Source organism: Acanthochromis polyacanthus, chromosome 7 (genome assembly GCF_021347895.1).
Source record: "Acanthochromis polyacanthus isolate Apoly-LR-REF ecotype Palm Island chromosome 7, KAUST_Apoly_ChrSc, whole genome shotgun sequence".
In the NCBI taxonomy this organism is placed as follows: domain Eukaryota; kingdom Metazoa; phylum Chordata; class Actinopteri; family Pomacentridae; genus Acanthochromis; species Acanthochromis polyacanthus.
In genome coordinates this window covers 22134171-22154182 of record NC_067119.1, presented here as the reverse complement: position 1 = coordinate 22154182, position 20012 = coordinate 22134171, and the positions used below count along the sequence as shown (strand labels likewise).

Below are 20012 nucleotides of genomic sequence, written 5' to 3'. Positions count from 1 at the left end.
CATCAAAAAACAAACATTTTAACTCATTTTCCAACAACTGACATTCCGCCAACAAGATTAAGTTCAAAAGTCACAGAGCATTAATCAACTATCTTTTCCCAGTCAGGTTCATCTTTTTATTCATCCCCTGGAAGCAGATCTGTTGTCATCTGCTATCTGCAGCGTGTCTCTGTATTTGCTACGCTGTATTTGCAGCATGTTTCTATACTGTATTGTGCAGTATCCAGCATAAGTTGATTGTCTTTTGTCTATTTGCATTCATGTTCTCACACTGCAGTACGATGAGCTCTCTCAGCCGCTACATTTGACGCTAAATCAATATAAAACAGATACAGAAACAGGGAAGCCGAGTGTCTGAGGCCAACCAGATCAATGCAGAGACCAACACAAACAAACTACTGAACCTTTACATCTTCCATAGAAGCGACATATTAATGGAGAGCAAGTGCAGGGGATAGTCGAGATTACGGAGAAAAAATTGTTTGCTACATGCAAACATGGTCCAGGAACATCCTGCATGGGTTACAAAGCTCTCCTGTGAAACTTTACTTCCTGCACTTAAAACAATGCAGGGAGAACTTGTCTCCTGAAGCAGGACAGACTAGCACTCCTGTTTACAACCCCACAAAGAAGGCCTTCCTGCCATTGTCCAATCTGTGACAGACTGTGCTAAACAAAATGCAGCGTTTGGAATCTAGATCTTAGGTCCATCCGACCTCACCGCATTAGTAAACTACCCTCTTTTGCTTTCAGCCACAGTATTTCTGGCTACACTTTGTCTTTAGGAAGCCTGCGTCATGTCGCCAAGTCATGCTGGTCATGAGTTTGCGTTTGTGTAAATGCCTGTGTGTGTAATGAAAGAAGTTTAGCACTTGTGGTAAGGCAGGGTGTGTCCAAAAATTAGGAAAACATCATTCACTAACAACAAAGATTAAATAAATTGCCTCAGGGTGGATCTGTGTCAAAGAAACTCAAAAAGGTTCCAAAAAAGCTACAAATGTAAACCAGCAGCTGTTTTCTCTCCGGAGACAACATTTGTTGTTAGTTCATCAGCAGATGTTAAAGATCAAGGGGACCTAGAACATTAAAGCAATCTATCGTAGAACAGTTGCATACTGAATACTGAATTGAACATGTACGGTTATGTGCACCATATATCAACTTCATGTAAAGTATGTTTATTTCATTGTTTGTTTCAAAAAGTTGCCTCCGTCTGTCCGACACACTATCAATGAGGATACTTTTACTGACCCTGCTTGCTGGTTTTTATTTGTGTCGTGTCACAACAGACAATTGGATAAACATTTACGTTTTAATGGGTCATTTTGACCTGCAGAATGGATCTGGTATCTGAATGTAATTGGACTAGGAACTCAAACCGAAACTTGCCTGTCTAATTAGGATTTTCTTCACAGAAGACATACTGACACATTACTGTTGGAAAGACACAGGCATAAATAATAAAATGAAGAATAATAGCTGAAGCATAACAACTGAAGTTTTAGGGTCCTGACGGCGACCTTATTGGTTCAATGTCTTGATCTGGAGGACCCTTCAATAAAACAGTCAACATTAATTGTTACTAGTAATAAGTCCTTTTCTGACTACAACAAATCAGAACATCTGCTGTCGCCACTGATGTTGGCATGTAACAAAGCCACTGATACTTTATCAGTTAATTATCATTGCTTCTGTTTTGTGAATAATCACACACTAAGAAGTCATTTAGATAAAGAAAACTAGAAGTTCTTCAAACAGCCACTTGAGGCTGGCTGCAAAAGCAAATAAATACACACAGACTAGCATATTAAAAACATGACACAAGCCCAACTTTACAACAGAAATAAACATGTTTACAGCCTGGTACAAAAAATGATTTCATCTTAATAGCTAATAACTCAGTTCATGATGATTTTCCAAGGAGGTGGATTTTATATAACTCATCTTTTTTTGTATTAAGGCTTAAAGTTATGCATAATTAAGGTCATGTCCACCTATAATGACAGGTGGGTGCCTTCATAGGATAGATCATGCACCACCTGTTTGAATTAGAAACCTTGAATTAACATCACAGAGGGTGTAGTCCTTTTTATATAAACTTTGCATTTTTTTCCCGCATGAAACACTAAAAAATGTTTTGGCAACTTCAGTGAACTTCAGTTGTGGGTGAACCGATCTTAAAAAAGTGGAAAACTCAAGTATTCTGTATTTCAAAGATCAAAACCTGGGTGCACTTACTGAGTTGCCTACTCATGGTCGCTTTGTTTTAGTGACTGCTGATTCCAGTGACCAGAATGTAATCCCACGCTCTCTGTGGCTTGCAGCTTATTTAGGAACTGGCTTAATCCTAATCTAACTTGACATCTTTCGCAGAACAGAGGTTCCATTGCACAATGGACAGAAATGACAAAGTCAGTAGTACCGGGATGAAATGACAGGAAGCAAGACAGTGAGAGTCAAATGTAGCCATTCTGAGGTTAATGTTGGCGTGTTAATAATTACCGCTTCCCTAATTAGGACATTTCAGCCAGCCTTCCACTAAAGTTCTGCCAACACATGCTAAAAAACAACTAACATAATGTAGGCATGACCCGATTATGATGGAGCTTGAATCTGTGCTCAGTTAAGCCTACCCGGCCTCGTAAACCCATACTATCCTGTGACATAAGCAGATAATGCAGGCTATTCAAACAGCCTTTACTGAGTCAAAGTGCAAGTGCAGTCAAACAATAACTTATGAGGAAATGCTGAAAGGAGCAAAGGAGTCTGTACACATCCACATAAAGAGTGGTCCTCGCATCGCCACGACACACTACAGCATGCTGCAATGGAAGAAGCACAATAAATTAATCCTGGGGAATAATCTTTGTGAGACTGGGTGGGGTTGTCACAAAATCAGTATGTAAAAAGAGGCGTGATCTCACTTCCTGTTCTTTTTCTGTTCAGATGGATGCCCTCGTGAAGATGACAGGAAGCGGTTTAGTTTTGCTCAGGCACCTCACAGAAACTCCTTGAAGTCATCACATTTACGCTGCCATTCGAGTAGCTCATTTGTGGAAATCTTATTTATTGATTTCAGTTATAACAGAGTTAAAGAGCCATGTTGCCCACTGGCTTGGCACCTCCCCTGACTTGTCCTCATGAATGTCCACCTTTCCGTGTCATCATCCAACATGCATGCTGATTCTGTCTTTATCTGCCATTGCAGCGTCATGCTACTACAAACTCTGTTTCATCACACGCTGCTTTGTTCCCTTATGTACCATATTCTCCTCACTTTCTCTCCATCACAATATTTCTCAGCCCCTCCCTGCAAGGATGTTCACTGAACACACACACGCCGTCTAACATAATCGAACATTAAACAAACCTACAGACTGACAGAGGAACACACCCACCATAACTCCTATAAGCTACAACAAAGCAAACAGTATTAAAAAAAAAGTGGTTGTCTTCAGTCAGCGTGTTCCATTAAGCTCCTCTTATCTTAAAGGGTTTTTTTTCCCCTTCATCCCCTCCCACTTCACCGTTTGGCCTCCTCCAGGTGACACAGGTACTCATAGGCGATGTTCTGTCGCCTCCTCTCATCCATCTCCTCTGCTGACAGCCTCTCGTCATCCTGAATGGCTGGAACAAGCAAGAAAATTCAAAATTACACCATTATCATCATCATCATTCAACGTACTACGTAGTGTGTAATTTTCTATATTGTTTCAAATTGCCCATGATTACAGTTGAAGAAATGCTGTTTAAGCTGAACAAGAGGAAGTCAATAACACTGAATCACTGAGCTTTAAGAACTGCATTGCTTGTATTTATGTAGATTCATCCCAATGCAGAGAACTTTATATTCATATACAGTTCATTTAAAGATGACACAACTTCTTTATATACACTGCAAAATTAACACATTCTTTAAAAATTTGCATTCACCATTTACTCATCACTGATTGTGAAGAATCTTCTCACCACAGAGAAATGGATTCTCCTCTAATAGGTTTGACAGAGCTGCAATTATTAACTGCTTAGCTGTAAACAATTAAATTAATCATCAAGTATGACAATCTATTCATTTGTCTGAATAATTTTTGAAGAAGTCTAAATATTCTTGTTCCAGCTTCTTCAATTTGAGTATAATCTGTTTTAGGTTGCAAGATTTTTGAGGACATCATCTTAGGGTTTTGGGAAACGGTGACGGACATTTTTCACCATTTACTGGCATTTTATAGACTTAACAACTAATCAAAAAAACTTATCAACAGGATAACTGACAATTTAAACAACTGTTAGAACTTGAATTTGAATAAATCAAATGCTAACAGTCATCAGAAATATTAATATTTTAAGTTCATCTTACCAAATGTTCAATAAAGACTGGACAATACAACCACAACACAGCACAAAGACTAAGAGGATATTTTCTGGTAAAGGACGTTTAGTTAAACCGTTACGAGCTGAAGTCCACTCTAATAGATCACATGCTCCAATGAGGCTCTGTATGATGGAGAAGAAATGACCGTGACAGAAAGGCCACAGCGGTGTGCCCAGCTGACAAGTGACTTCTGCTGAGAGTTGACCTTTACCTGCAGCTTAATGAGATCTCCTCCGCTCCCAACGCTCCTTACCCCACTCTAATCCAATCAAATCTCTTTATTTCTGGCTGAGTGAAAGTACGATCTCAGACATAAGGGCTCAGCAGAAGAAGAGAGCTTTGACTGGAGTACAGGCTGGTGGCTGACGTTTCATGTGGAATAGCACGGTCTTTAGGGCTAATCTCTTTTTTTATTAGAATGTAAAGTTAAGATTTAAGGAATCAACACATGCACTGGAGTCTATTTTTACTAGCGATAATGTTTCAGTTCAAAGTTGCTGTAATTCTCTTTTTTGTGGCATTTTACGTTTGTCATTTTCCTCCCATATTGTATTTATTTTACCAAAAATTTAATGTGGAGTCAGAGAGCTTTTCACGTGGGACATTGACCTCTTCCATCAAGTGTCTATGCCAGAATCTTCTAAACCTCTCAAGCGTACTGTTATATTCTGTCCATTCATCAGCCACCTGCAGAGACATCCGTTCGCCAAGTCTCAGCAGAGGCTCGACATACAATACTCACATGTGCAGAGAGGCACAGGCCAAATGCAGGCATTTACAGTCACACAAACAGTCATCCCACCGCATGGGTGAAATGTTTTATACCCTCAGTTTCCGGCCATACAAACATAGCTTAGCGGCCCAGCTGTGCATAAGTCATGGATGAAAACACACATGAACGCTCGTCCCGGTGCAGCCATTACACACCACCTATACTGACTCACACACACACACTTCCTGGAAGAGCCTGTCTGCACTCTTGCAGAGAGCATTATATTTAACTATCAGGATGGGTTTGTTGCGTTTGTGTGTCACAGGATCACCAGACCCGAGTGATAGTCTCTGTGACTATGACTCAAGCTTTTGTTTAGCTCCAGGGTTGCTCTGTGTTTTTGTAGGCCCGATGAGAAGCCACCAGTCATGACGGACTTTGCTTTTCGGTTGGTCCATTTCACAAGCAACTCAACTTAGAGTAAGGTTAGTATGACATTTAATAAAATTAATACTAGGGAACTGCTTTGCTTTAGTCCCTCGCAAGTTAAAATGCATGCTGGGGCAACTTTGCTCTGTTTTACGCAACAATGACAACAAATGATGAACATCTTATCAAGCAGTCTGCAAGAAACCACTCGTTATTTGTGCTTGTTTCTGGAGATACAGTTCTTGTGGAGCAACAGTAGCAAGAGATGGTCAGTAAAATTTATTGAACGAGAGGTGATAAAAAAAAAAAAAAAAAAGGACAGAGAAGACTCTCCAAGCTGTACTTTGCCCCCAGATGTTGGTCAATGATAAGATATCTTCAGTAAACCTGACTTCTACAGATATTACAAGCTTTTTGTTTGTTTGTTGAATTTTAATGAAATCCAGTGACAATCTCGTGGAGTTAGCTGTGCATTTCTCAACAGCAGCAGAAATACAGAGTTAATAATTAACCCATGAGAAAAATACCTGATGTGTAGACATGCTGATATGCTGGCTTCTGGCATCAAATAAACGGATAAATATCACTGTGGTGCGTTCAGGGCAACCTTGAGAGAACATAACTTATAAAGCTAAGCGGGAGCGTTATTTTAACAAACACATGGGTTTATAGCTTAAAAACATTCTGTTTATTGCTCACTTTAGTACTTTTTAGAGCACATTTCATTGCTATTTTATCATAATTTTCGAGGCTACCACACCTACTGAAGGTATCCTGCAGTCAGGTGCAGGTGAAGCACCTGTTGCTCATCAAACATGTCCTAACGTTAGCTTACGTTCATCAACTTCTCCTCATGAAGACTGAAGTTAAATAAAGTCTGTAAGCTTGGGAAAAAAACGCCAGAAATTGTGTCACTTACTTCCATAACGTGGCCTGTGTAACGTCGCGGTTTCTTCATGGTACATCCTGCCGCGTTTCCTCCACTTGTGAACTCGTCTGAACTGGAAATTACTTCAAGCTAACCGTTAACAGCCAGCAGGACGCCGCCTCTCAGGGTCCACTGGTGTCAGTAAAGTAGCTACTGGGAGGGTTAGAAATAACACAAGTTTTCATTAAAGTCTCAACCGTGACCTGCAGCAGAAAAGCCCCATGTTGCGTAGTGGCGGTGCTGCCTCCTGAACAAAGTGATCCTGCCTGGTGTTATCTGTGAAATGAAATGATTGACAGAAAGGAGGTGCGCCACCTGCTGGTCACAAGCTGCTGCTGCTGCTACTCTGCTGCTGGGAGAAAAGGGGAAAAACAACTCTACTCTGCTGCCATAATGAACCCACATTTGAAGAACTGACAGTAAAATGGTGTGTCATCAGGAGGCCCTCAGGTTCTGAGCTCTCTTGTTGTCTTCATTTATGGGCACCAAAAAATATTGTTTCCTTTTCTGAAAAAAAAATCCCAAAATTCAGCAAAAAATAAATAAAAATCCCCAAATTTCAGAAAATTTGCAAAACCTTCAGGAAGAAAATTCCAATAATTCCTTAAAAATTTATCTGAAGAACTTTATTTTTAAAATAATTCCCCCAATGGGGCAAGAAAATTCTTGTAAATGTTTTCAAAAAATGAGTAAAAGTTTTCCAAAAAATCCTAAAAATATCCAAAATGATTACATATACTATATCAGTAAAACTTCTAATATATTTTTTAAGAACATTCACAAAAAAATCAACAAAAATCCATTTTTTGTCAATGTTCTTTAGAAATATTTTTAACATTTCTTTTTTTCCACCAAAAATGTTCAAAGATTTTCCAAAAATGTTGAAAATGTGGACATCAGAAGGTTCACTGTGAAAAAAAAAATATTTCTCCACATTTTCAAATTTTAAAACAGGTCAGTTTTGCCCCACAGGACGACACGAGGGTTCAAAGCACCATCACCGTTTCAAGAACCTCTTTATGCATCGATCAGCCACAACATTATGACCACTGGAAGGTGAAGTGAATGACATTGATCATACTGGTGCTATGTGGTGTTCTGCTGGAAACCTTGGATTCTGGCATCTGGGTTGATGACACTTAGACACCCAAATAAACGTTGTCCCAGAACAAGTGCACTCCTTCATGTAAATTGGTTCTGCCATGAACAAGATATGGTTAGCTCCTTTTTTTGTCTAAATGTAATGTCACACAGAGGTGTATTTGCCAATGTAAGTTTATCTGTCACCTTTAATGGGAAAGGCAATTCAAGGTGCTTCAAATACCACATAAAACAATGTTATAATACAGTATATAATATTACTGTACTCTCTTTGAGAGAGAAGAGAAACAAGGAAGTCAATTTTGTAGTTATGTATACCTAGCCTGGATTTTACGTTTCCATTTGGACTTTGTTTTATGAATTGTATCTCAATTTCTGAGGTTACTTTATTTTAGTCTAACATAAAAGCATTTTTTAAAATCTCACTATTTACATAAGATAGACATTATTTGTGTATTCTGATGGGGGTGGGTCTGAAAAACAAAGCCAGGGCTCAGGGCTGTCTTTTTCAAACACAGCAGAAAGAAGATATTTTCTAAAATGTATCACAGGTCAGAATCTTTTTTTTTCATACTAAAAATGAAAAAACATCCATCCATTAATTTTCTTTTAAGGTTCCTTCACAGTTGCAAAAAAAACACCACTGAGGGACTTCTGTTTCTAAGATTATAAAGAAATTATAAAAGTCCTCTTAAAGTCAAAATAAAGTTTGACATGTTCTCTTACACCTGCATGGACCCCACTGTTCATTAACGTTTTGGTACTGTACTCATTTCAGTACCTAATTTTGGCCACTAGGTGGCAGCATTACTTTGAAATCATGACTGATTAAACCTCAGGGAGCACAGCTGTACAGTCTGTTTCTCTGCATGTATTTAGTTGACAGGTACACGTAAAGGTTCAATTCTAACAGTTTGAAACTATTTACAGTGTTGTGCAGCATAATTCAACAGACTACACACAAACACTACAGCACCAGAAGAGACCAAATTAATACCTCCCTCTACCAGTTTCAACAAAAATTGAACAATAAAACCTTTGTGAAGATATGACTTATTGCAGGACTGTATTATACTTCACTGATTCATGTTGCACTTTGAATTGCAGTGCAATTATTTTTACTAGGTGGGTCGAATACACTGACAACTGAGCTTATTTTGTATTGCTTAGGTTTCATACTTCAGGGAAGATTTCACTGTATGGTTTCATAGTCTTTCCTCATGATACGTTAAACTATGTTATAATTATCTGTCCTTTTTGGTGCAAACGTCTGCTGCCAGGTTCAGTAACATCATTCACTGATTAGCCACAAGTGACAGGTAAAGTAAATGAAAGCGGTCATCTTGTCACAATACAGCGTTCTGCAGAAAAACCTGGGGTCTTGGTATTTATGTGAGTTGTAGTTTGACACATATCACCTGCCAAATATTGTTGCAGACCAGGCACATTCCCTAAATGGCACTCCTCAGCACCAGCGACATGCCCCCAGCAGAACAATAAACCCTGTCAAACTGCAAAAACTGAACAGGAATGAGTCAAGAAACATGACAAAGAGCTCAAGGCATGAACCCCAGGCTCACACCTCCAAAAGAAGGCTGATCCACAGTCGTCACTCCGACCCTCAGGATCCTCAGAGGTCCTGTGTTTATGTCAGAGCTGCTTTGATGCCTTACGCTATTGATGTACTGTATAGAAAAAGAACAGATTTTTTATTTATTCTGGGGTTTAACAGGTTGAAGGATGTGAAAGAAGACAACAGCATAATTTGCTAGAGAACATAACTTTTATTATATATGTTCAAAAGCAGCACGGTCTGCAATTCCTGCCTTTCCAGTTTCTAACATTATTCATAGGGCATCATTTGGCAAATATTTCTTCACATATTTTCACACTTACGGACCTCTGAACATACAGCTCAGTCATCCTCTGACTGGCAGGCCCTTCACGATAATATTCACAACTTTATTGTCGACATACAGTTCACTACCTCCATAAAATGGATGAACAGAACTTACGAGAGTGATACATTCACATTTTTCTCAACAAAATAAATCTGAATATTGCCATCATTTTTCTGCCAGGAGGATTTACAGTAAGAACACAAAGTTGAGCACAAAAGAATAAAAGTTTTCGTACACACATGCAAGTCTGAGCGCGCACATACACACACACGCATACACACACACACAGAGTAGCAGGTGAAAGCCAAGGACACACAGAGATGTACAACAGAGATACAGCGGATGGATTTATCGCTCGGACGAAGCAGGAGACACATGAGTCAATCAAGGAGCTTATACACATTTAACCCCAAACTTCACCGATATCAGCTTTGATATGGACAATATTTACATTCATGCATCCATACGGAGGCCAACACACACACACACACACACACACACACACACACACACACACACACACACACACACAGATACAGTACATGTACGCTACACCCCAAATACCTCAAACATAAAATGTAATATTATAACTCTCCAAAACACAACAAATCAGGTAGATCTGCCACTAATTAAGGTTTTAACACACCCAGAACAGCACTGATCACTCTATCCGATATTCTCAAACAGCAAAAGTCACTGCTCTTCCTTTAGAAGGTCTATGCCATCCTCTCACTTCAAAAATATTCAATTCATACGGTCGAAAATATCTATTGCGCAATAGCAGCACACGACACAATGTATTTCCAACTGATTTTACAAAATCTGGGAAAAGGTTTATGGAAAGGGATGCACACGTATACAACAGTTTCCTTTCTTTTTAAGTAGCCGTGAGTGAGCCAGCTGCAGTGCAAGAGCAAACCAGGCCGACACTGTAATCATAGGTACAACAAATACAAAGAAATTAAGAAAAGCATCGGCTATTAGCCACAGAAAATACAATCCACAGGCACAACTTAAACAAGACTGAGAGGAGCTGAATTGTTATGTTTTAAAATGTCAATTTTGAGAAGTAATATAACAATCTGACGCTCATCCTATCATTTATTATGCTATCATCATGACCTTAAACTGTGTTCATTGACGTCCCAATATTTAAAGACCAGATGAATAACAAGTTTAACAAGGTTTGTCAACAACTGATTAACCAGTTTTGCCTATGTTTTTTTTAACAGATTTAAATTTAACAAACCACATCTGAGTTGAGTTTTAACCCAATAAATTAAGATAAAATGTTAAAAACAATCTTTAGTTTCCTTGGGAGACATTTTCATCTTAGGTTGCACCATTAGGTGTTTCTTATTTACAATATTACTCTGCAGACATGCACGTTGACTTACACCTCAGATCATAATGTGATGGTACCACTAGTGTCATATTATTATTATGTTTGTTCAGGAGAGAAGGAATCTTACTCAAAAAAAAACTTTTTACCAAAATGATTACGTCTAACAAAGCAGATGAAATTTGGTTCAAAAATAAATGTACATCCTATTGGCCACATACTTCACATATTTACAGAATAAACCATAATTATTTTATCTCTTTACTCCCTGTTCAGTTTCCGTCTGTTCCTTTATAACCTTTGGACAGCACATGACTATGGGCAGACTGCTCCAGTCAAGGAGAGGCACATTAAAAAAGGCCATTCAGTATTTTTGAAAGGAAGCAGCAGGACATGTCACTGCCACGAGCAGGAACCAACACAAAGCTAAATCAGAAGGAGAGCTCTTCAGAGAGCCTCTGTACAATGATACAACACGCGGAAGGGGATGTGGAATCACAACATTTGGACAAAATGAGCAATTAATTAATCCAACTTCCACAATAACACAGCAGAAAATAAGATTAGCATCCTTAAATTCAACTTAACATACAGATACTGGTACAAGAAAATATCGTTTTTCAGTATGGCCTTTGTAATTCTTATTGGGTAGGTAATGCAAAGGGCTTGGTCTCCTATTTATCTACTCTGAAAACTTTGCAGGTATCTGAGCAAATGTCATGTTGATCAAAATACAGTAATGTGTTTACAGTGTGATCTAAGTGTAGAGTTGGAAAAAAGTGCAGTTATATGTGAATGTCTTGTCTTTGCGCATGAGGTTTCTGCATTTGGTTCTCTGTATTTCTGTGGGATGACTTTCTGTACACTTGTCCCGTGGGCAAACCAGCTGTCATACAGCTGTGTCATGAGTCCGCTCTGTCTGATCATCTATTCCCTACGTTGTCACACAGCAGGTTGGTGGTGCTCATTACGGCTTGTTTTTCAATTTTCTTCCCATCTGGCTCGTCTTAATAAGACTGTATCAATATTAAAAGCCTTGAGCTTTAACCATACACTGTCCCCACACGTGGTTCTGACTGCATCTGGACGGTTAAACTAGTCAATAAACAAGACTCCACTAATGTCTCAGCACCAAAACCTGAGCAAATTCTTGTCTTGGTCATGTGAAACCTCAAGACAAATCAATCCCAAAGCATCTAAGCTTAAAATTGCCTCACAGAGATCTAATTTGTATGATGAAAGTCAAACGATCTGTGAAAAGGTTGGTTGTAATCTGACTTTACCTAAGATATACTAGTGAAATGTGACTAGTAGTGCGAAGATATGTATGAACCAAGCCACTTGCACTCCTTACTCAAAATGCTCGCTGGGTTTCTTCTTGGACTCGGACATCCAGGTTTTATCCCAAATGCTACTCTGGTGTTACATGAGGACATTCGCCCGGGTGTCAGGCAACCGGAGTCCAACCAGGCCTCCACCAACGAGCACTGATGAGGCCATGAGGATGGGGATGGCCTTGGTGATGCCCACAAGAGAACCAAAGATCAGGTTCCCCAGGACTGCAGCCAGCTTGCACAGAGCATTGCAGAATCCAAAGCCCGTTCCCCTGCAGAAAGAGTAGAGAAGAGAGAGAAATGTTTTAAAGACGGCTGGATAATCTGTGTTTTTATCTGTAGGTCTGTCAGAAAACACATCTGCAGGATGTGCTCATGCATGTCTTCTGACCTCCTGACGGTAGGGAAGGACTCAGTCGTGACCACATCCAGGGAGTTCCAGGCAGAGATGCTCAGGCCATTGTAAAGGCACAACATGAAGATCATCATTGACTCACTGGTGCCAAACCACAAGAAGAAGCAGCTGATGCCTGAGAGGACCATGGAGCCTCCTGAAGGACATGCAAGCACACACAGAGCATAAGTGAAGAGTCAAAATTGTCTGTCATGCACAGGGGTGGATGCTAAAATCAATTATTTAATCATGAAAGTACCCACTCAAACATAAATCTGGCACTCATCCCTCATTCTTACCTAACATGGAGAGACGCCCAATTTTGTCCATAAGAAGTGCGGACACAATGTTCCCAGGCAGAACAGCCAGAGTCCCCAGGAAGTTGATGAAATAAACCCAGTAGGCACTGTAGTCATCATCAAATGTCATCTGGCATCCTGTCTTGTTGTGAGTGAAAGTGCTGTTGACCACCTCTGTGCCGTCAATCAACTTGGATTCATCGATATCTGCCCAGAGAGTCAAAGTAAATCACTAAAAGGTAAGATAATATCTGGTGAATTATCATCAGAAATTCTAATATACACCACTCTAGCTATGCAGTCATGTCAGAGTAACAGTTTTAAAATCTCACCTGTGTTGAAGAAGACGGCATCAACAAAAGTACAGTTTCGGAAGATGGAGCCCACCGATGTCACATCATCAAAGTAGCAGTTACGAAAGGTGGAGTCAATGAAGGTGACGGATTTCAGCTTCATGTTGATGAAACTGAATAAGCACAGTTACATTCAGTTTAGCTGAAATGCAGTAACCTACACCTACCTTATTCTAGTTATGTGCAATTTCACATTTAATTCTAAGGACTGTCTAATTAACATTGTACACCAAACACTTTTCACAGTTATGTTTTTGCTATTAATCCTGCAGGTGAGTTGACTTGTCTTACTGGTCATTAATGAAGAGGCTGTTTTTGTGTATCTGGTTCTCCAGAGTGAAGTTAAAGGTGAAGCCTTCAATGCGTTCATTGGTGTGGATCTGCACTTTGGAGGCGTACTCGTCTGCCTGAAGGTGTTTGATGACATCAGGGAACCAGACTGAGAGACCATAATACCTGCAGTCAGAAATAGACACACCGATACAGGACATCAATTGATCTGATGATCAGCCAAAGATGGCTGGCGAGACGGACAGAAGCAGTAGAAAATGCTTTCCTTTTGAATTTGAAAAGTATTTTCAGGGTGTTTTATTTTTATCTCTAGTTGCTTTCCTCTCTATCTCTGCATCTACCGAGACACCAATGGAACGGTATCGATCCACAGACTGTGATTGATTTCGAGACCATGCAACTTCTGCACAGCAGAGAGATCAAGATGACAGAAATGCAATGTGGCTGTAAAGCCCAACTCCCTCCAGCTATGACCTGACCAGAGAAACTTGCCTGATTATTCTGACAAAGATGACATGAGACACAAGTTAAAAGGCAGGGAATTGTGTATGTGTCTCCCCTAGTTGTACGTTTTATGTGTAATCAATTAAAAAAAAAACCGCATTTGGCAGAAAGAGTCTCACCCAAAAGATAGTGTGAACCAAACTATGGCCAGTCGCATCATGTTTTCTTGCATCGGGTAGTTGAAGCACTTCATAAGGTTCAGGTAGATCTACAAAGAAGTATAAGAAAGAAGTATTATATAACACTTTGGCGCTGAGATAGTGGATATAAATGCTTAGTAATAACACATAAAAGTTATCTGCTGAAATTAAATAAAAAGATACATATTTACCCCATGTACTTCAGCCTTTATCCTGAAGAAAGCCTTGGAAACTGGGTTGCCGGATTCTGATTCCATTTCAACCAATTCATCCAGCTGTCTGGGAATTTTGATCCTGTTTACCTGGAACAGCAATAATGGGAAACAATATTTAGAGTATTGATTTGTAGCTATTCAGTTCATTTCTTAGCATTACTTACATTTCTTACGTGATGGTGCAGTATCATAGTTTTTCACTATAATTATCTTGAGTTTCCCACAAGACAACTGCCCATGATCAATGAAAACCAAATCAGAATCAGAAAGGTGGATATAAACAGCGCGTACTACAGTACTCGATCAATTCATGTAACATGTTGACTAAGCGGCTTTCCCAAAGTGCAGCTCGCGGAGCAAATAAGCCTGAATGACACAAAACAGCTTTCAAGAGCCATCGTAAGTCTGATATGATCCTGCACAGTGAAAGCGCTAAAACCTGTCCCAGTGGTGGCAGCATATAAGCCTCTTTGCTTCCTTAAGCGCCAGGAAACCCAGCCGAGGCAGCACACGAAAGACGCAAACACTCACGGTGAAGACTTTCTCCGGTTGCCCACGCGCTCTCATGTTGGTGTCGTGGATCTGTTTGAGGATCATCCAGGCTTCATCATGCTTCCCCACCTGACAGGATGGAAAGAGAATGAGAGAAAGGGAGGATAAGATAAATTCATGGGATCAACCCTGGTCCCGCAGCAACAGTTTCACATCCGCAGTCACAAATATTCCTTTGATTTCTCTCTACGATAGGCCAAAAATGAGGAGAGTCACGACGACCGTGACTCATTTCACTTCAAAGGCTAATTATCCTGCAGCAGCAAACCTACTGTCACAGATCTCCAGGCTTCCCAGACTCTCACATTTCCTTCTCCAGTAGTTTTGAATGACTCACACTGTTTTGGTCTGATTAAAGTACCTGCTGGGAACTATCCAAGCACTCTCAATCTGCCTGGCAGCCGCTGAATGTAAAAATTGATAAGCCCTGACAGCTGAGGACAATGACACAGCACACTGACATGGCATTCTTTAAGATACATCTGATGCAGCAGATTTGGGAGAAAATAGAAAAGGTTTAATCTGTCAACATTTGGGAAGAATTCAGAAAGAAGTGTTTACCTCAAGGTAGAACCTGGGACTTTCAGGCATGAAGGTAAGAGCCACCACGGCACACACACAGGGCAGAGCACAGACGACGACAAACACCCTCCAACTGTGAAACTGGTACGCTGAACCCATACTGAAGCTCCAACCTGCAAACAGCAGCACACAGTAACCTACAATGACAATCAGGTCGTGTGAAGATGGAAGAGGATGACATGGCAGAATGAGAACTCAGTGCTCTGTTCACATTTTCTTGCATTCATTGTCCTGAACCTGCATACATTTCTATTGAGGTGAATAATCCAAATCTGAAAGAGTTTAAATTCCTGTATCAAAATCTATCTACTACAGGGCACTATGTTATCACAGAGAGAAAAACACTTAAGGTAGCACTTTTGTAAATGGCTAAAAGTCATGCTTCTGGCTAATCAGTGTAGAATTTACAGGCCAAATACCCCAAACACGGAACTATAATAAGAACTCTGGAAGTCAGCGGCATTGGCTGGTGATAATTGTAAGCAGGTTTGTCACTTTAAGCAACATTTTTCACTTTGCAAAATTATATAATTGGATTTGCTTTTACAGTGATATAAAACATGAGTCAGTGCAGCTTTAATGAAAAGGACGTGGTCTAAGAAAGCCTCATTGTAAACACTGCTGCAATAGTGGGTGGAGCGCTTTATGCCAAAATACCAGATATAATACAACACACTGTGCAAGTCTGACAGATCCGTGATGAATGGTTTCTTTATAATGGTGACACATTATCACAAATTGCGTGGATTTAAAACATGTTTTGCTTTTATTGGAGCTCTGGCAGTTGCCTCCTGTTAATCTGAAAGCTCACGAATCAGACAAATGCTGCTCGTTGGCATCCAACCTACTATGGCACTTCTTGGTAAGTGTAGATCTAAGTAGGTTATCTCAGAGTTAAAGACATGTAATCTTTACATTATTTGCACATAAAAATGCGTGGTAAAGACAACGAGGCGATTCTGAATATCTATTATTAATTTTCTGCAAGGAAAATCACTAAAGTGAATGATTCTAATTATAACGGCTTGACAGACTAGCCCACAGCTTAGTGTGTTCCTAACAGATGAATTATGAACTAATTCTCAGTGCACACTTTTATAGCGCGGTAACTATTTAGCTAATTTTTCAACTCACAGTGGCATAATAAAAGCTAATATGATCACTTAATAAGTCTTGAAACAATGCTTCGAGGAAGCAGTGACTGTATAACTTTAGATCTAGAGCAGATAGCACTATTCTTGAACTGAAAGCTGGGTTCTAAATGTTAAGTGTGAAACTCATTCTGCAAACACAAAAGTGCTGCAAATAAAAGATGGCATTTAAATGGGAGCACTCGACGGCCGGAGCAGAGTGATGTGTGAGCTCAGAGATGAATGCCTCTGCAGAGCGAGCTGGGAGAGGTGCACAGGGACGGGTTAATTGAATGTGTAGGAAAAGAATTGAGTGTTTTCTGCTAAGTTAAATCTTGTTGCACCTGATCTCAGCCCACAGGCAGTCTTCCAGGCTCATTAATCATTGTAACATGCGCTCACAGACACACACACAGGAGGAAATGCATACATGCATGCCAAAAATATGCGAGTGTGTGCATTGACAGCGAAAACAGCAGAGAAATTGATAGTATGAATAATCATATGCAGATTACACTGACACCACATAATACTATGTCACACTCCCACCCACACAAACACACAAGTAATTACACCAACACACTTAGGAAATTAAACATTTCATATTCCATTTGCAGAAGTTCTGTTATTTTCAGGCACAAAATAGTCTGCAAACCCTTCGGCTGAGAAACGACAGCAAAATACTGCATAAAAACATTAAAAAGTTAGACAGAACGAATGACTTGAAAGCTGCATGATGCTGCCAGGATGCACCAATACATAAAAGACCGAATAGTTGGTTGAAAACAGTGGCACTAAATGTGACATTAAATTCAAGTTATGCTTTAAATCACATAAAGTTTGTGGATGAATATTTTGTCTTGTCAAATATGGGATTATTTGCTGCACTGTATTTTTGTCTAAAAGTTACAGTAAAGAATACTTGTGACATAAAGTATATAAACAGTAACGTGAGGAGGATCCGATATGCAAACACAAATGTATACTGCTACTGTATATGTGACTGATTTCGTATTTTGGACTTTTTTTTTTTTTTTGGAAGGATGCGCAGAAAGGGGCTGTCGTGTCAGTCGTGACCTCCCACGTCTCTCCACAGATCGTGCCTCATGGAGATACTGCTCCAAAGGGAATAGCACCATTATCCATCAGCAGGCGTAGGAGGGGAGTCACAGGGTGGGGAGGGGGTTAATGCTAATGGTTGTGCCAGAAAAAAAGGCTGCTTGGAATTAATCTCACAGCATATTTGAATCCAGCTTTGATAGTTAAGCATATCCACTGCCAAAAACAACTGTTTTCAAAGGGTGTAGGCTTCAGTCACAAATGATATGAATATATCCCAAAAGAGCCTGTCACTGTCAGTAAAAGAAAACAAAACAGGCAAACATAATGGGGAAAATACCAGACAATAATATATTTAATTTATCTTTATATTTGCTATTTGACTGCCAGGCATTGCAATATATTTATTGTTCTGCTTTTCTAAACTCTGCTGGTTTCACTCTTGTAGTGTCTTTTGTTGAGCAGCAGAAGTAATGACTTCCGTACATCCCAGTTTTCTCTGAGTCACTGTATTTATTTCCGTCTTTCTGTGTGTGTGCACATCTGAAGTGACCCAGAGTGTGAGAGAGAGAAACAACGAAAGAGACAGAGTCGCAAAGGAAGAAAGTGAAGGAGTTGTTCGGCAGTGATTGCCTTTTTCAACAGAAATGTAACATAACTTCCTGCCCCTCGGGGTTGGTGTTTCACTCATGCTACTGGAAATCTCATTACAGGGATTATGTACATAATTGACTAAGTCTATGGATGACTGACTCGGGACAAATAGACAGATAGATAGATAGATAGATAGATAAGATAGATAGATAGATAGATAGATAGATAGATAGATAGTTAGATAGATAGATAGATAGATAGATAGATAGATAGATAGATAGATAGATAGATAGATAGATAGATAGATAGATATTGGTTCAGCTACATATAAATCACACAGATATTAGATATGATGTGGAGTCCACTCTTGGCATTTAAACTTTAATCTGCAGATCTGAGTGGTGTCTAATGAGGTTACTTGAGTGGTGATCTTGCTTGGCAGCAAGTGAACTCCTCCAACCCTCCCGTCAAGGATCTGTGCCAAGCAGACCTCCTTCAGGGCTCCAGCTGTGAGTCTGGCAGGGGGGCGTTTGGGAGACATTAGGAGCCAGCGAGTGGAGAAGATAAATGAGAGCTCTAATAGTGTGTTAAACACCAGAGTTGAGGCAATCGTATCATAACCCATCACTCATACCTTTATGTTTTCACTGAAAGACATAAAGGTATCTCTGCGGGAGACTTTTTTTTTTTTTTTTTTGCCTTTTGTTGCCCACGCTTGATAGTGCTGTTGTTTTAAGGGACTGCAGCACTTTAGGGGAAACATAAAACCCACTGGTGAGCGTTGGAGTATGTATGCAAGACACGTAGTTCTCTCTCAGGGAGAGGGAGGCAGAGTGGTAGTGAGTGTCAGAGAGAATAAGAGCAAAGTACGGCCACTACTATCCCTTCAATACGATATCAGCAGATCTGACAGCAGAGTTTCCTCATGAAGACTCGCTCTCGTTTCAGAGGGTTTTTTGCTTCACCAGTGTGCTTCTGTACATCCATGTGAGCAGATCTATAGCAGTGTGCACAACTGAGCATGTGTGTGAGCACCTCTTTAAGTTGCGTGTCAGAAAACTGGGAAGTAGTTTATGGGATACTCAGCTACAGTGCCTCTTTTTGTATGTGTAAGTGTGTGTGCTAACTCAAACGACCTCTTTCAGTGTCAGAAGTTATTGACTTCAATTTCCCTTGGAGAAGACCTGTATATGTCTGCAGCAGTGGTACAACATCATCTATGCAACTTGCAGCAACACACAAACTCTGCCTCACACACACAGACACACTGTCTCTCTCTCACTGACGTCACAGGTTGGCTAAAGCATGGTCTGGCCATAAATCACCTCTAGATGTAGCTTTGTCCTATTAGAGCAAGGAGAAAAACCTAATTATGCTTGATCAAGAAGAACACTCTGCGGAGACAGAGAATGGAGAGAGAGGAGGAGGTAATAAAAGGAAGGACAGAGTTAGACGGAGAGATGGGGAGAGTACAAAACAGGAGGAGAGGGGAGGCAGTAAAAAGGAAGGGAGAGCAGGTTAAAAAGCAGGGAAGAAATGAGAAGGATGCGTGTGGAGGAGAGGAAGAAAGCCAATTCCCTTCATTTTGCTTCATGATGAGTGCAGTTGATATCCAGTGCAGTGCTGTCATAAATCACAGCTCTCTCTCCCCACAGGCTCGCCCTCACCCTTTCAGCCTGAGCCTACTCTATGTATGCATGCATACGGAAATCTCTTAACCTTTGTCTCTCCCAGCCTGCAGCCACTCACTGCCATTAAGTGATTGATTTGCATAGCAGGG

General features: G+C 40.1%; 2 protein-coding genes across 2 annotated transcripts in view; both read right to left on the bottom strand.

Moving 5' to 3' along the window:
• iqgap2 (IQ motif containing GTPase activating protein 2) overlaps window positions 1-6722 on the bottom strand; it is a 34091-nt gene extending 27369 nt beyond the window's left edge. Inside the window, 2 exon segments of the mRNA XM_022193089.2 lie at window positions 3528-3627; window positions 6433-6722. Coding sequence (XP_022048781.2) covers window positions 3528-3627; window positions 6433-6478 — 146 coding nt within the window. The 5' untranslated portion in view covers window positions 6479-6722.
• A 2581-nt stretch (window positions 6723-9303) lies between these two features.
• sv2ca (synaptic vesicle glycoprotein 2Ca) overlaps window positions 9304-20012 on the bottom strand; it is a 29629-nt gene continuing 18920 nt past the window's right edge. The window contains exons 5-13 of the mRNA XM_022193125.2: window positions 15429-15562; window positions 14847-14936; window positions 14292-14402; window positions 14080-14168; window positions 13457-13621; window positions 13145-13278; window positions 12813-13019; window positions 12511-12670; window positions 9304-12391 (exon numbers count right to left, since the gene is read on the bottom strand). Coding sequence (XP_022048817.1) covers window positions 12208-12391; window positions 12511-12670; window positions 12813-13019; window positions 13145-13278; window positions 13457-13621; window positions 14080-14168; window positions 14292-14402; window positions 14847-14936; window positions 15429-15562 — 1274 coding nt within the window. The 3' untranslated portion in view covers window positions 9304-12207. The remainder of the gene's footprint in view (window positions 12392-12510; window positions 12671-12812; window positions 13020-13144; window positions 13279-13456; window positions 13622-14079; window positions 14169-14291; window positions 14403-14846; window positions 14937-15428; window positions 15563-20012) is intronic.